This window comes from Corythoichthys intestinalis, chromosome 2, assembly GCF_030265065.1.
Source record: "Corythoichthys intestinalis isolate RoL2023-P3 chromosome 2, ASM3026506v1, whole genome shotgun sequence".
NCBI classification, from domain to species: domain Eukaryota; kingdom Metazoa; phylum Chordata; class Actinopteri; order Syngnathiformes; family Syngnathidae; genus Corythoichthys; species Corythoichthys intestinalis.
The window spans coordinates 67,563,886-67,579,739 of NC_080396.1; the positions used below are offsets into that span (position 1 = coordinate 67,563,886).

The 15,854-nt window shown below is 40.5% G+C and overlaps 1 protein-coding gene across 2 annotated transcripts in view; it reads right to left on the reverse strand.

Moving 5' to 3' along the window:
- LOC130909824 (MYND-type zinc finger-containing chromatin reader ZMYND8-like) overlaps positions 1 to 15,854 on the reverse strand; it is a 49,472-nt gene that overhangs the window by 23,784 nt on the left and 9,834 nt on the right. For both annotated transcript variants that reach the window (XM_057826732.1, XM_057826724.1), the window contains exons 3-5: positions 8,015 to 8,219; positions 7,681 to 7,916; positions 3,214 to 3,284 (exon numbers count right to left, since the gene is read on the reverse strand). In XM_057826732.1, the coding sequence (XP_057682715.1) occupies positions 3,214 to 3,284; positions 7,681 to 7,694 (85 nt within the window). In that variant the 5' untranslated portion in view covers positions 7,695 to 7,916; positions 8,015 to 8,219. The remainder of the gene's footprint in view (positions 1 to 3,213; positions 3,285 to 7,680; positions 7,917 to 8,014; positions 8,220 to 15,854) is intronic.

Genomic DNA, 15,854 nt, shown 5'->3' on the forward strand with positions numbered 1-15,854 from the left:
TCTTTTAAATCTGGCATGTGTGTGAGGTATCCCAGCCTGAACAGGACTGGATTGAAATATTACCAATTGTGCCTGGCGCCTCCTAGTGGGAACAGGAAATGCACTTTTTTACGGGACACATCCCTCCTCTAAGGGAAAAAAAAAAAAATCAATCAACCTCAAACCTGCATAAGGGAAGCCTTAAGACGTGTTGTGATGGCTGATGAAAATTATTGAGGTTTGGGTAAAGCAGAAGGGTCCAAAAGGAAAGTGATTATGACTGTCATCATTTTCTCTCTCCACATATTTTGAACAGTGATAACTTGGGAGATTTAGAGGGGGGCTGTCTGCCACCACCCCGACCTGCATGCCGTCCGAGTTTGCGTGGCGTCCGAGTTGCGCCAAACTGCGAGGGCCTGTTCAGTCCTGCTTGCAGGCCTAGTTCATATTGTGATACTGGTCCTAAAACACGTCTGAAATGACCCATACATTGTCAAAGCAAGCCAGAAGTCATCAAATTATGTCTACACACTGCCAAACAAATAGGGCTGGGTACTGCTGCTTGAAGCGTATATGATCCAATATGGCATTGACATTGTGCATTAGGTATTACAATATATTGGGCAATGTTTGTCAAACTTTTAATTTTATTCTTTATAGTTGAATAAAAAAAACAAAATTCAATGTTTAAGTAATTTTCCACCTTTCAATTACTGCAAATAATTTTCAGGGATTTCAGCAAGCTAGCTATAGCCATATATCCACACCTACATACTTAGAGTTGATAACAAACTGTAAAAATCAGTTACACAAAAATAGTGAAATCATAATGATTGTAGTTACATCTGGCACTACAAATTCAATGAGGTATTCAAAGGGAACAGAACACCTGACCTGTGACATCACCATACCTGTCAACTTTGGCCCAGGGTTTCCCTTATGAAACATTGCAAATAGAGTACCGCACGAATGCTGTTTTTAGACCGCAAGGCTGCATGACGTTGCCATCGTAAACCAGAAGGGGGTTACGCACTCGCATAAAAACAATGCTATTACTGTTTGAAAGACTACTGGCAGAAAACAAAGAAGAACATGCCAATCAAACACTGCTGCTATTGAACTTGTAGAAACGACTCTAGACATTACGACATATGAAGGATGTTTTCTTCATACGTTTCCTGAAACCAAAAACTCTGAGGAAAAAATGTGAAGAATGGATCAACTTGCGCGGACGTCCAAAAGACCAGTTTGACGCCAGCGAGGTGAAGCCATTCACATTTCATACGCAGTAAACATTTTGTTGGGGGCCATGGTCCTACAGAAGACGAAAAGGTAAGCCATTTTGATATTTTTACTTATTTTTTAGCGTGGCGTTTTGCCTGCTGATTCTGTCTGACAATGAATGATCCGAATTTTTTTTACATTTTATTCATATATCACGAAAGTCATGTAGGCCCATTTTTCTAAAATACGGATGTTTAAATAAATTTGCCATGTTTGGTCTTCGTGTTTTTGTATAGTAAGTCTGTTCATGCCTACAGATAGGCTCTATGACAAATAACAATCTTGTGCTAAATGGAATATGAAATAATAAAAATGCATTTATTCAGTACAACATGGCAAAATTACTCCATAATGGTCAAAACTGTCGACTTCACCTTACTGTCGAACCTCCCGAACGCTATATTACGCCACCGTAGTTAGACAGGTTTTTGAGATTTTCCTGCCCCCCGGCTTCGGAGAATGTAAACAAACCAAGAAGTGTGACAGATAGCCGACATGCTAACCCGAACCGGGTGACGTCTCAAAGTCTTATTTTCGCTTTTCCAATCAAAAAATCACATAAAACTAGCCCGGATCATGTCACACTGCCGTGGACTTGTCGATTGTCTTCGCGGATCGGCAACCCGCCCGGCGGAGAGCAAGTTACAGCTCGTTCCCCTGCTACTATGGACAGGCGAGCTTGCGGGGAAGCAGCTGGAGAGTACTGCCGGACAAACCGGCCGACGTCGGAGGAACGCGTAGCTGCCACATGGTCAACAAGAATATACTGAAAAATAATGCAGTACTACACGGCGACGACGTAAACAAACAGCCGCGTGCAGTTGTTGTGCAGCTAACATGACAGACAGAATGTGTCTTAAGAGATCCTTTCTACCTGCCCATCCATAATGAAACATAAGTAAATAATCCTTTATTTAAAGAAAGTTTGTAGTGTTTACTTTGTCATCACTGTATTCGCGGCTATTTTTAACACAAAATTGCAATTTCTGATTGGGTGGGAAATTTGACAAAACACCGGGCACATGAAGAGGGCAAGAAACCGAGTATAGTGCTCTCCCAGTGGGGGGATGTGCGACAAGCCGCCGGTGTCGTCGGCTGAGTGGAGAAGGACCATGTCAGCCACAAAATGCAAGCCACCTACGTATTAAACTAATCTCAGTATTTGACATAATACAAAAGACTATGTTTATTCACTTCCTCATAAGTCCAATGGTCCCACAGTAGTAGGGCTTGTTTTGGCCAATATCCACCGGTGAATGGGAGCCTTTTGAAACCCCAAAAAGGCTCACGCCTCTCCCTGGTGCAGCAAAATTTTTCTGCAGCCGTTTTGCTCCTGTGATGCGAAACAAACTAATTAATCCGCAAAATCAGCTGAATCCTTAGTCCTTCTCATACAACAGTACGGCTGGACAGTGAAGAGGACTCCTTCTACCGTACACGTCACAGCGCCCTCTTTCTCAACTCGAAACTGGAGCCGGAAGTCACTCATTTTCATGGCGTGGGATTCAAAAAACTAAATATCGCAATCGCTTCCACACACATCCAAGCGGTCCATTTCATTCAGGAGCATAAAATACCGCAGAAAATATGAAAAAACATGGTTTTTGCTGTCACAGGCACTTTAAGCATTACTCCTTGAGGTGCATAGAGGGATAATGTCACACTTATCCGAATTTAGCAAATCGTTGTAATTTCAGACCAATTAAATGCAATATATATAAATATATTTATATATATTTCTTAATGGTTGTTTACTTCTGTGTTTTGCTATCTGCTGTTGACGCTGTAGCTCTTTATATCTTACACATCTGCGCATGCGGGTCGCTTTATGGGTTCAGTGAATGTGAATACATTGATTTCAAGTGTGGGTAACTGGAATATACAGATGTATATTGATAATTGGATACAGACACTACAGCAAATGGGAATTTATCATAGACTCTCACTTACCTTTAGATCGTACAGGTGCATCCATCCCTTCTACCACATCCGACTCCGTCTTTATCTCCTCTTCAGCCAGACTAAGGGGAAGCCAGGCAAGCAACACCAGAAAAAAAAAAAAAAAAAAAAAGAGATGCAAACACAGTCAGTAAGGGTGTTCAAAAACCACGGTGGCATCAACAGTAAACAAGTGTAAATCCCAGAGGATCTGTCAACTGGGACTCCCCACGTTTACAATGTTATTACATTCATTAGATTTCTGCATTTGTGAGAGCATACGGCCCAAGTTTAAATCCTTTCCCAGTTATTGTTTAACAAATCAGATGCAATTTGTTTTTGGTGTGGAAAGAGAAATGGAAGAGTCACCATGGCAACCATCCTATCTGCTAAGCATTTTCTACATTCAGAAAGATAAACATGGTTTCAACCATGGCGTTGCACAGAGACTCCATCCTTCAAAAAACATTACAATTCATAGCTTTCAATAAAGCCTTCTATTTTATTCTTCTTTTTGTAACAGTAAAATCCTGCTGGGCAAGAATATTGCCACTAAATATTTCGAGCCTCAGTAACACAAGTCTTTGGGCCTTTTTTTTAATATTTAACATACAGCAAGGGATCTGTCAAAAAAATAAAAATAAGTGTCTGTGTGTATATAAAGGCCAATTTATCATTCAAAGTTTTTGGTAGGAGACACAAAGAGGTCTTTTCATGTATAGTAAAAAGGCTGATTATCCATATTTTAAGTTTATTTCACTCTTGAAAGTAAAGGCTATGTTAAAGCAGTAGAGATCTTTTTATTTTTCTCTGGCTGGCATTGGAGTCAGGTTCTTTGGTGTCCTCTCTCGGCCATTTTGGAAGAAATACTTCTAAACGCTGACCAGATCCCTCAAATCGCCTTTGAATTGTTTAATACCTCAGACTACTTATTAGCTGCAATACTTTGCTGTCCTTCCACTGAAAACTTTGTTTTCAGTGGAAGGACAGCAAAGTAATATACATACTTATACATACTTATACTCATAGATAATTAGACATACAAATTGGTGTCACTGTCACATAAGTTTCGATTATGGGTCACTGAACCACAGTCAAATTCTGAACAATCAACCATATCAGATTTATAATAACAAACAAAATTGGTCTGCATCCGAATCAGAAATATCAGATTCCATGTGACTTGACCTGTTAAGACCCCAATGAAAGAATCTCACTCAAGGCAAAAAAGTTCGAGTAGCTAAAAACACTAATAAAATGCTAAACGATTAGCATTACAATCCCTGGCAGAATGAAAGAGGGCTTTGCAACATGTATATGGTCTTCATAGATGAGCCAAACTGCTAACTAACTAGCAGGTCACCAACTTGACTAGTTGGTTCACTCTTCAATGCACTTTGGGCTGCTAGGGAGCAAGTTCAATTTACAGGCTACAACCCAAAAGTCAATGCTATCCCACATTGTATTACATCCACACTATTCCTATCAAAGTTGTAATAAAATCAGTTGACAACATCATACTAGCAACCTAGGCTTGTCAAGACTAAACAATACCTTTAATCAAGAAGAAATAGTAACTCAGCTTTTAATCATTCTAAAAGATAAAACTTGCATTGGCTCCAACGCGACAGGGTTCAGCAGAGTTCCTTTAATACTTTGGCATATGGGTATCTGGTTTCAGCCAGCCAACAGTACACGCTTACACATGCACACACCCCAACCCTCCAGGGCCTTCCTCTTCCGGACCTTGTGAACAAACACGGCCCACATGAAAATAAGAAAAAGTCCGAGTCCTTCTGCTACCAGCACCAAAGCCCTGAAAAATAAAGAGAGCATTTGCCTGGTGATTTAGAGCTGTTCAACAAAAGGAAGGCCTCTGACCCCCACCCCGACGCACTCACGCAAACAGACACGGCACGTCATAGGCATGAGAAGACATTCCTGAAAGAACCAGGAAATTTGGAAGTAAAAATGTGTGGCGATCCAGAGAGCATTCTCAGACCAGCAGTTATGATCCATCACACGAGCAGGTAAATAAATCCTCATCTGATTCTGGCATAAATTCCATACAGACGCATGTTCCAAAACACACTGACAGAATTCCTCTGTGCAAATCCTACCTGACGGATAAAACGGAAACTACCCTGACTCAGTGCCTTTATATTCCACTCCTGTGAGAGACGAGCAGGGTTCTCTCGTCACAGAAAATGGAGGCCACAGCTTGTTCCCCTCCCCCCTCTCCCCCATCCCCCACTCCCGAGCTCAGGCTCAGACGCTGGCACATCCATGCAGAAGGACCAGAGAGGTCTGTGGAGATTGAAATTCAAAACAACAAGGGTGAATCATGAGGATAAAGCCACAGACAAAAGAATTATTAGTCACAATGCCCTTTAAATATTCTTAATTCGCTTGTTAGCGTATCTCATTGCCTATGAATACAGTAGTCTTGCAAGGATTACTCGACAGTCAAGAAAGCAGAATGCCCCTTTGATGTAATCCTAAACAGAATAAACAATTTATCTAAAGAGTAGATTGTGATGGTGCTTCTAGGAAGCAAATTGGATATTTACCTTACATTTACAAACCACCCAACCACACAGCGATACAAACCCCATTAGAGATTATTAGGTCTGTGTTATGGAACATCCTGAAACAAATGCCAATTGCTTTACCAAGAAAGACAATGCCAGACTAGCAAAACAAGTTGCTGCAAAAAAATGCAAAAAGAAAACAGTCTTTTTACAGTGTTGACATCTGAATTTCTAATATCCACATTTTCAAATCAAAATACGAGTTCTTTAGCGTTGCAACATCAAAACAAGCCGCCATTAGAAAATACACTCCAAAAGTCCTTTGAATATTCTGTGGGGAAAAAAGAATAGAATGACCTGGATTTTATACAAGGTCGAATCAAAGATGGCTGTGGAATTTTCCAGAAGGGCCTTCTCGTTGTTGCTCTCCTTCTGCTAGTCAATCTTTAACCTCTGCTGCATTTGCAATTGGCTGGAGGGCCAACGGGGTGGAACATTATTGGTCGGCTGAGTTATGCCACACGGATCACAGTGTGCTGGCTCCCCTCTTCAAACCTTTTTTTTTTTTTTTTGCTGCAATGCAGAGGTTTTTTTTCTCCCCATTGTGCAAGACAGTTCATTTCCTTTCAATGTACCTTGTCCTTATTGATTAAGATGCTATAAGATGGAGGGGAGTTTGAAAAGTCCTTGGGGGGAATTATGCCAAATATTTATATAAAATGATTCACTTAGTGGCTGTTCTATACAACTTAAAATAAGATGCAGATCTATGGGTACTTACATTTAGGTCAGGGCAAACCTGACAATCACTGTTTCGAGTATTTTAATGTGAGTCTCACACCTATTCATAATCAGTCCTTGGCATTCCTAGAAAAAAATCACTTTGCCAAACTAAGCAAAAACAATAGTCATCTGTCTGTTCAGCAAACAGTGCATCATTTTCCCCTTCCGCTTTCTCTACTTAAAAAAATAAATGATTCGTCCTGAATCTGATCAATGATGATAAATGAATCCTACTAAAACTAAATGTTGCAATGAGCTTTAAGTTTTTTTCCAGAAAATTAAACCTAATTGACATTGAAAATGTTTGAGTAATTTCATGGTCTGATCTGTAAATGCAGTTGAATATTAGCCAAGAATATAACCCTGAGCACAAAATGGCCACTGTGTTAGGATAAGACAGAGAGGAAGGAGCGATTTCACAATAGTGCAGTGTAGTTTGTGTTGCCTTGGAATGTAAACTCAAGCCCTGTGGCAATAAATAAAGGGAACCAGCATCTTTATTTAATTTTATTTTGATGTTCGGAAATTATGTTTTGCATGTGATTATTTCATGTACATGCAGTGTGAGTTTTCCTCTTGTCTACAATATATGTGTTTCACATATAATATGTGCAATTATGTAATCAGTCATTTTCATTGACTGTAAGCTACTTCTACTCCCAAAGTGTTTTTTTCCTGGCCTGGCATGGCACAGCTAGGAAAACAACACAGAGCCAATCTACTCACAAAGGGTATTCAACAGCCCCTTTCCTCCTCCTACTCCACAGCCCATCCCCCCATTCTTTCTCTGCCAGGCTACAATACAAGGGAAGGCGACGTGGATGCCATTTTAAAACCTGGCTCTTGTTTGCATTATGAAAGAAGGGAAAGGATTTGTCATGGTCCACTTTTCCTCCTGTACGGCAGCCTGTATGTCAGGGGCAACCATGTGACCCTGGGACACAGATAGAGAGCAAGGGTGAGCGTCGTTACCCAACCCCCACCCTCAGCACAGTGAAACACAGAGGCCTGGCGAGGCCTCAAATCCGCCCCAGCTCCTCCTCCTGCACACTAAACTGATTTCAATGTGTGCACGTTCGTCATGAAACCAACAGTCACCACAACAACGAGAAGGTAGCCATGCTGTTACGAAACAGTTGATCTAGAATATAAAGACAGAGCTTACCTCTGTGGATGCATGGCTGTCTGACACACTGTTATGTCAACACTTAAAAAACATGGAGGACACTCTCAGCCCTCAGTCGGGGAAGGCTCCGCTCTTCAGGCAAGGCGATCAGGCCCCAGTGTTGTTAGACAGATCCTGACTGGTTGCCCTCCGTGCAGGCAAGATGAAACAGAGCATCTGATTGGCCGAAATGTTTCCTGAGTAATTATCTTTGTTCAGAGCAGGCACACGCAGCACTGTGTGTGTCAGAGACAGAGAAAAGCAAATTAAGGAGACTGTAAGGCCCACAAAAACAATTTTACATTAATAATGTGAACATTTTTGGTATACAAACCACATATGAGCAGTTTCTAAGTGTAGATCTAGTTGCCTTTTCTTTTGCCAGAGGAAGAAATGGGAGCACGTAGAGGTGAAAGCAAGACACAGCGGCTACTCTCAACAAGCCAGATTTTTTTTTTCTTTTAATGGTGAGGGCCTTTGTTTAAACTCCTCCTCCCTCCTGGCTGTTTTCAGTGACATGACAAGCTGGAGTTCTTCACCTAGAGAAAAAAATACAGTCAAAATAATACAATTGGATGATGTATGGATATTATATGCCAAACGTTTTCCCCCCAATAAACAATGGATGAATGTTTATAGTTGCTTTGGTGCCTTCAATATTGTAGCCTAGTTTACATTACTTAACATAGTCATTTTGAAAAACTATAGTATTTTCTTCAATCACTCAGGGTGTAGTACTAAATTCGCCTGACTTTGGGTTCAGTGTGAATGAGTACAAAATAATTGCCAGTAGTGACTGTGTAGTATGTACGTACAGTGAGTAAAATTGGTATTTCAACACCCTGGGTTTTTGCAAGTTCTCCCATTTAGAAATGATCGGGGCATTTGAAAATGTCATGGTAGGTGCATGTCCACTGTGAGAAACAATCTAAAAAAAAAAAAAAAAATCCTGAAATCACAGTGTATGATTTTTTAACAATTTATTTGTATAATACTGCTGCAAATAAGTATTTGAACACCTGAGAAAATCAATGTAGATATTTGGTACGGTAGCTTTCGTTTACGATTACAGAGGTCAAATGTTTCCTGTATCTTCACCAGGTTTGCACAGACTGCAGCAGGGATTTTGCATCACTGCTCCACAGAGATCTTCTTAAGTTCAATCAGGTTTCTGGCCTGCCACTGAGAAACACGGAGCTTCCTCCAAAGATTTTCTATTGGGTTTAGGCCTGGAGACTGGCTAGGTCCCTCCAGAACCTTGATATGCTTTTTATGAAGCCACTCCTTGGTAATTCCTGGCTGTTTGCTTTGGGCTTTTGTCGTGTTGGAAGACCCAGTCACGACTCATTTTCAATGCTCTAACTGAGGGAAGGAGGTTATTCTCCTAAATCTCACAATACATGGACTTGGTCATCTTCTCCTTATGACAGTGCAGCCATCCAGTCCCATGCGCAGAAAAACACCCCCAAAGCATGATGCTAAGTTCCCCATGCTTCACAGTAGGGATGGTGTTCTTGGGGAGGTACTCATCTTTCCCACGTTGCTCCTGGTGCTGCGTCACCAGTAGGTAGATGGCGAGATAGTGTAAAGCGCTTTGAGTGCCTTGAAAGGTGGAAAAGCGCTATATAAGTATAACACCATTTACCATTCTTCCTCCATATTGTATAATTAAGACCAAAAAGTTCCATTTTGATCTCATATGACCACATGAATTTCTCCCCTGACTCCTCTGGATCATCCAAATGGTCACTGGCAAACTTAAAATGAGCCTGGGCATGTGCTGATTTAAGCAAGGGAACCTTCCGTGCCATGCATGATTTTAAACATTGGCGTCTTTGTGTATTACCAAGCGTAGCCTTGGAAATGGTGGTCCTAGGGCCTTTTAAGTCATTGACCAGCTCCTCCTCTGTAGTTCTTGGTTGATACCTCGCCATTCTTAGGCTCATTGAGACCCTACGAGGTAGATCTTGCATGCAGGCCCAGTCCGAGGGAGATTGAGAGTCATGTTTAGCTCCTTCCATTTTCTAATAATTGCTCCAACGGTGGATCTTATATCACCAAGCTGCTTGGTAATTGCCCTGCAACGTTCCTGCCTTGTACAGGAGGTCTACAATTTTGTCTCTGGTGTCTTTGGACAGCTCTTTGGGGTGTATGGGGTGGACAGGTGTTTATATGCAGCTAACCGCCTCAAACAGGTCAAAAAGTCAGACTCAAAATGTCCACCTCTACTGGAGGTGGACTTTTAAAGGTGATGAACAGGTCTTTGAGGCTCACAATTCTAGCTAACAGACAGGTGTTCAAATACTTATTTGCAGCAGTATAATACAAATAAATTGTTTAAAAAAGTATACACTGTGATTTCTGGATTTTTCTGGATATACATATGTACACACACTTATATATACAGTATGTTGACACACATATATGCATATAGAAATGTGACCGAAAATTCAGTGCCAAAAACTTTCGGCCAAAAATAGCTAAAATTTCATTTTCGGTTTCCAGTTAAAAGGCCGAAGGTTTACCACCGAATCGTGAAAAGAACCATAGTCCTCTTGTGATGACGTCATCAAAACACGGGGAGAAACACTACTGGCTCACAGCCAACATGTCCGCGGTTTGGAAGTATTTTGAGGTATCAAAGAAATATATAAATATGCTTCATCGCTTCTACACGTTCGTTCTGAACTTGCTTTCATTGATGTCCCACATCACATCGAGGATAGTGCATTTGAGCCCATGCGTGAGTAGTTTGGAGTTTAATCAAGCGAGCAGTACACAAATTAAGTAGTATTTAAATGCACACATATGCATTTGCTGTGGGTTAGTATTAGAGATGTCCCGATCCAATATTTGGATCGGATCGGACGTCGATATGGGCAAAAAAATGCGCATCGGATCGGCCGACACGGAAAAATTCCGATCCAGACTTCTGATCCAGTTTTTTTTTTTGAAAATCCGGTCCGTGTTTTCCAGCGCACCGATATACATAATCCATTCCAGTTTTTGCTTCGGTTTACCTAAAATCCGGTCCGCATTTTACGGCACTCCTTCAACACACTACATTACCGTCTCCCAATTTACCGAGAGACTTTATCGGTAAAAATGTCAGCTGTGTGGGATCATTTCACCTTAAAGGACAACAAAGACGAAGAGGCAGAGTGCAACATAGACACAATAAAGTCAAGTGTGGTGGTAAAGCTGTAAGAAGTTTTAATACAACCAACCTAATCAAGCATTTAGCGACATACCACCACAAACAATATATGGAGTATGTTAAGAAAACCGAAGACAAAAAGAAGGGTCCTACGCAACTAACACTGGCAGAAACTTTTGCTATGAGTGACAAACTGGCACTCGACAGTCCTAAAGCCCGGGGAATAACAAGAGTCATTGCCGAAGAATTCATTCTGGATGACGAGCCATTATCTCTCGTGAGTAAAGACGCACCATCCAACACTTTTATGCTGCATTCCAGAGAAGTGGGAAGTCGGATTTATCTCACTCGGATGGTACCAGTTCCGACCTCAAAGCGTTCCAAGCAAATGTAAACAACAAAGATGGCTGATCGTGATGAGGTGTGTTTTATTTTGGTCATCCAAAGACATTTTGACCTCCAGCGAACCTGCCTTCCTATAAGTGGTCAAATAGTAGAGGAAAAACGACGGCTGCGTTATTGCCCACACTGTAAACTGCATTTTTAAAGTTACATCCTTTGCTGATCGTCAATATAAAAACATAGCGCAACACAGATAATTCACTGTATGAGAAAAAATATATGGCGTCTCAAATAAACTTGATTTACTTCATTATTGTGTTATCATTCAATATGTTTTCTTGAGCGCCATTTTGTCCAGTGACGTCAGATTGAAACAACTTGGAATTTGGTTTAGTTATTTTTTTCTCCGACTTCGCGACTTGGACCTCCCAGTTCGAGTGGCGTTCCAATGATATTTTCCTGGTCGGAGGTCGGAAAAGTCCGACATCCCGCTTTTCTGGAACGCATCATTAGAACCACGGTACAACACGCCCAGACGTCATTACATCCTTCAGCGATTCGGCCGTGGAAGATTCGAGAACAATTCACAAACATCCAAATTTCGATTATTGAAACATGTCAAGTAAAGCGGAATTAATACACAGCGCGGTCTTCGGGACGTAATGAGAAACAGACGGCATTGCGTCCCGAGAGTATATATCATGCTTGTCTAATATATATCATATGTATATAGAACTAGATGCAAAATGACAGACTCAACGCCGTTAGCAACACATGCATTGAAAACTACGTGCGTTAGTAAACAGCCGCCATCTTAAAGCAGGAGACTTCCCTTGTAGGCTGTTGTAGTGAACCTTCCAAGCGAACCTAATTAACTTTTTATCTAAAATACTCCTAAATCGGCAAAATGTTGACTTGAATCTATCTTCTAGGGCTGCAGCTATCGAATATTTTAGTAATCGACTAATCGACTGAAAATTCTGTCGATTAATCGAGTAATCGGATAAAATATACATGAGAAAAAAAAGACATTTCATCTAATATTGAACCATTTTCAGTCAATCAATGTCTTTATTTTTGATGTACATTGTTGAAAACAGCCAACAATTGCATGTCAGATGTGACTAGGAAAAAAAATCACTGCTTTCACTCAAAAAAACTTCTAGATCTTATTTAAAAAAAAAAAAAAAATTTCTTATCTAAAAATGTAATTTAATTACGCTTGGTAATACACAGCACTTAAAAGCTTAGTGTTTTTCCCACATGTTTCAATTGAATTTCCATTTGTGTCAAGCTATTTTTAACTTCTATTTAAGTTTTGAGTTAGTCTAAACTGTAAGTCCTGATAGGATTTTAAGTTTTTGCAGTGTTCAAAATAAATGTATGATACCTGCTGTATTAAAGCACATTAGGGACCAGTGCTACTTGGTGTTTTATCCAGCAAAGACTACTGAGCTAAAATTGACAGTTAGCATTTTTTATTTTACAACCCCATCACTCTGCAGCGCTATGTTTTCACAGATTAAATAAAGCCAGTATGTAAAACAGGTTAGCCACGCATCGACAGTGGTCATAATTAATAGAAACATAGCCTTCCTCAGGGCTAACGTTACGTGATTGAGTGACAGTTATGTTATATTTATTAGCGCTGAGAAATCTACTGCTTGAAGATGGCGGCTGTTTACTAACGCCACCCAGACGCGGCCGAGTCTGTCATTTTGCATCTAGTTCTATATATATGCGATATCTATGAGATGCATCAGACGCTACCTGCTACCATCGTAGCATCATACATGCGGGCATAGTTTTTAGCAACGTCGGCGTAGTTTGTAGCGGCTGTCGGCTGGAGTACGTTTTTTTTTTTATTCTTTTATTGATTCTTCCTCTACGCACGTGACGTCAGCGCATTGTCCCGCATGAAAAGTAGTCCAGGCAAAACGTGATGCTTAGATCTGGCAAAATTAAACAATTCCTCGAGGTGAATAAAATTACTCGGATCAGTTTTTAAACTCGAGTTGCTCGAGTATTCGTTTCATCTCTACTATCTTCAAAACAGTTTTAAAACTTTCACATGTCAAAAGTAGACAGAAGGGAAATTATGGAATAACGGGAGCAATTTTAACAACTTTGACAGTTGATTCACAAAATTAAACTAATTGAATGTAGTTTAAAGCTGTGGATACAGAATGGGGACTTGAGTATTTTATTCACTGTTTTAAAATGTTAACTTGATACTGAAATAGTCGTTTATTTAAACCTGAGAGGCTTTTTATACAATTATTGTAACTAATGCACGAAACATTAAAAGCATCTAATAGCTTGGGGGGTTTGTGGGATTTTCCACTGACAGTTTACAATATTATTTGCACATTTTACTGACTGACCATGCCATTTCTGTTTGTTATTTATAATGTTTTGTGTTTGTCACTGAATCAACAGGTCAGTTTCTTGTTACCAACCATTGTGTGTTATTCAAACTCACCTAATTCAGCTGGCTAGTTGTTATCAAGAGTACTAAAACCCTTTTCAACATGAGTCTGACAACTAAGTAAGGAGAGGCTAAATAACTTTAAACTTTAATACATGCTTAGATAGGCCGGTATCGGTATCGGCCAGTATCGGTATCGGATCGGAAGTGCAAAACAATATTGGTATTGGATCAGAAGTGCAAAAACCCGGATCGGGACATCCCTAGTTAGTACAATAATTTTATGGTCAACCACTTCTTTTAGTCACATTTTTTCCACGACTTCCACAACCCCTCTGCCAGTCGCCGTTTAATCTGGCTGGGACCAACTTTGCTCGGCTTCATCGCCGCTACGACTTGGCCCGCTCGCCTGGCTCTCAATCGATTCCACTTGTTGCACAAGAAAACAGTGAATCTTATTTAAGGAGTCTGAAAGATTGTAATACCCTTGTAAAGAGCTTTACAAGTTTCGGTGAGAACAGAATAGTTTTTTGTTGTTGTGAACTACAGTTCCACACAAATGTACATCAAGATCTCATTTAGCTTAGCAACTGGAGAGATCCATTTTGTCTCAAACTTCCAAGAAAGTGCATTCATCAAGGTTTCATCGGCCTTGACTTCCACTGAACAGAAGGCCAGGACGACGACGACATCTCTGATACAGGATGCATTCAGGGTTTGCCACAAAATGCTTGCTGCCGCCGGGAACGCACCCTCCCAATGAGTTTCAGAATCTGCACCTTTCAAACAAAATTTCTCGGAGTTCGTAGAACATTTTGAAAGATGTTTGCGTACTTGTGAGAAGGGACCGTATTTTATATTATAATATTTTTTTTAAAAGAAATTAAAAAATGAATTGTATACATGTGTATTATTCGGAGTATCGGTTTTCGATGAAGTGTTTTCAATATTCGGTTTTTAATTTCAGCCAAAGTTTTTGCTTTCGGTACAACCCTAATATACTGTATATGTACACGCACAAACATGCATACTTACATGCATACATACAGTGGGGCAAATAAGTATTTAGTCAACCACTAATTGTGCAAGTTCTCCCACTTGAAAATATTAGAGAGGCTTGTAATTGTCAATTTGGTTAAACCTCAACCATGAGAGACAGAATGTGGAAAAAAAAAAACTGAAAATCACATTGTTTTATTTTTAAAGAATTTATTTGCAAATCATGGTGGAAAAATAACTATTTGGTCTACACCAAAAGTTCATCTCAATACTTTGTTATGTACCCTTTGTTGGCAATAACGGAGGCCAAATGTTTTCTGTAACTCTTCACAAGCTTTTCACACACTGTTGCTGGTATTTTCGCCCATTCCTCCATGCAGATCTCCTCTAGAGCAGTGATGTTTTGGGGCTGTGGTTGAGCAACACAGACTTTCAACTCGCTCCTCACTAGGGATGGGAATCGAAATCCGATTCCAATTCGGAACCGGTTCCGAGTGTTTCGAGGCCTCGACATCACAATGAAAAAGCCTTAACGATCCCTTTAACGAGTCCTGAAGACGCATATTGCGTCGTGACTGTCTTGTTGTCCAAATGCATCAAACTAGCATGGCGCCAAGAACCACTCGCTCCAAAGTTTGACTACACTTCACCAGGAAAGAGTGTGAAAATGAAAGGTTACGACGGGTAAGCACGAGCATTGCAGCCATAAACATAACAATGACAGCACGTAGGTTCAAACGCTTGAAAGTGTGTCTTCACAGTACAAAGTCCCGGCTATACAGTTAGCTAAACTCCCAAATGACGATGCAGAAGACGTTGGTATAATTTGCTGACTTTATTCAACCATCACTTGAAGAGTGAAACTAAGAATAGAAATGAAACAAATCAATTTCGTCCCCAATAACAAACAGGTTTGCATCAAAGTAAATCAGCGATGATTAGCTGCTAATAACAGTATGGTTAGCATTCGTTCGCTAGCATTAGCACATCGTTCAAACCACTACACAACTGGACTTAAGTGTCCGATCGCGAGTGGAAACACAACAACAACAACACAAAAGATGATACATACAGGCGTTGCCTCTGTAGATATTAACATTAACAAAGAACGTAGGCTCGTAGAAGTGTTTCCCTCTCTCACTCACTTGGATGCGCCATTTCTTCTTTGGGTGTATGCGCGCTCCAGTGGTCCTCAAACTGCGGCCCGCGGCCCAAATATGGCCCGCCTCCACATTTGGTCCGGCCATT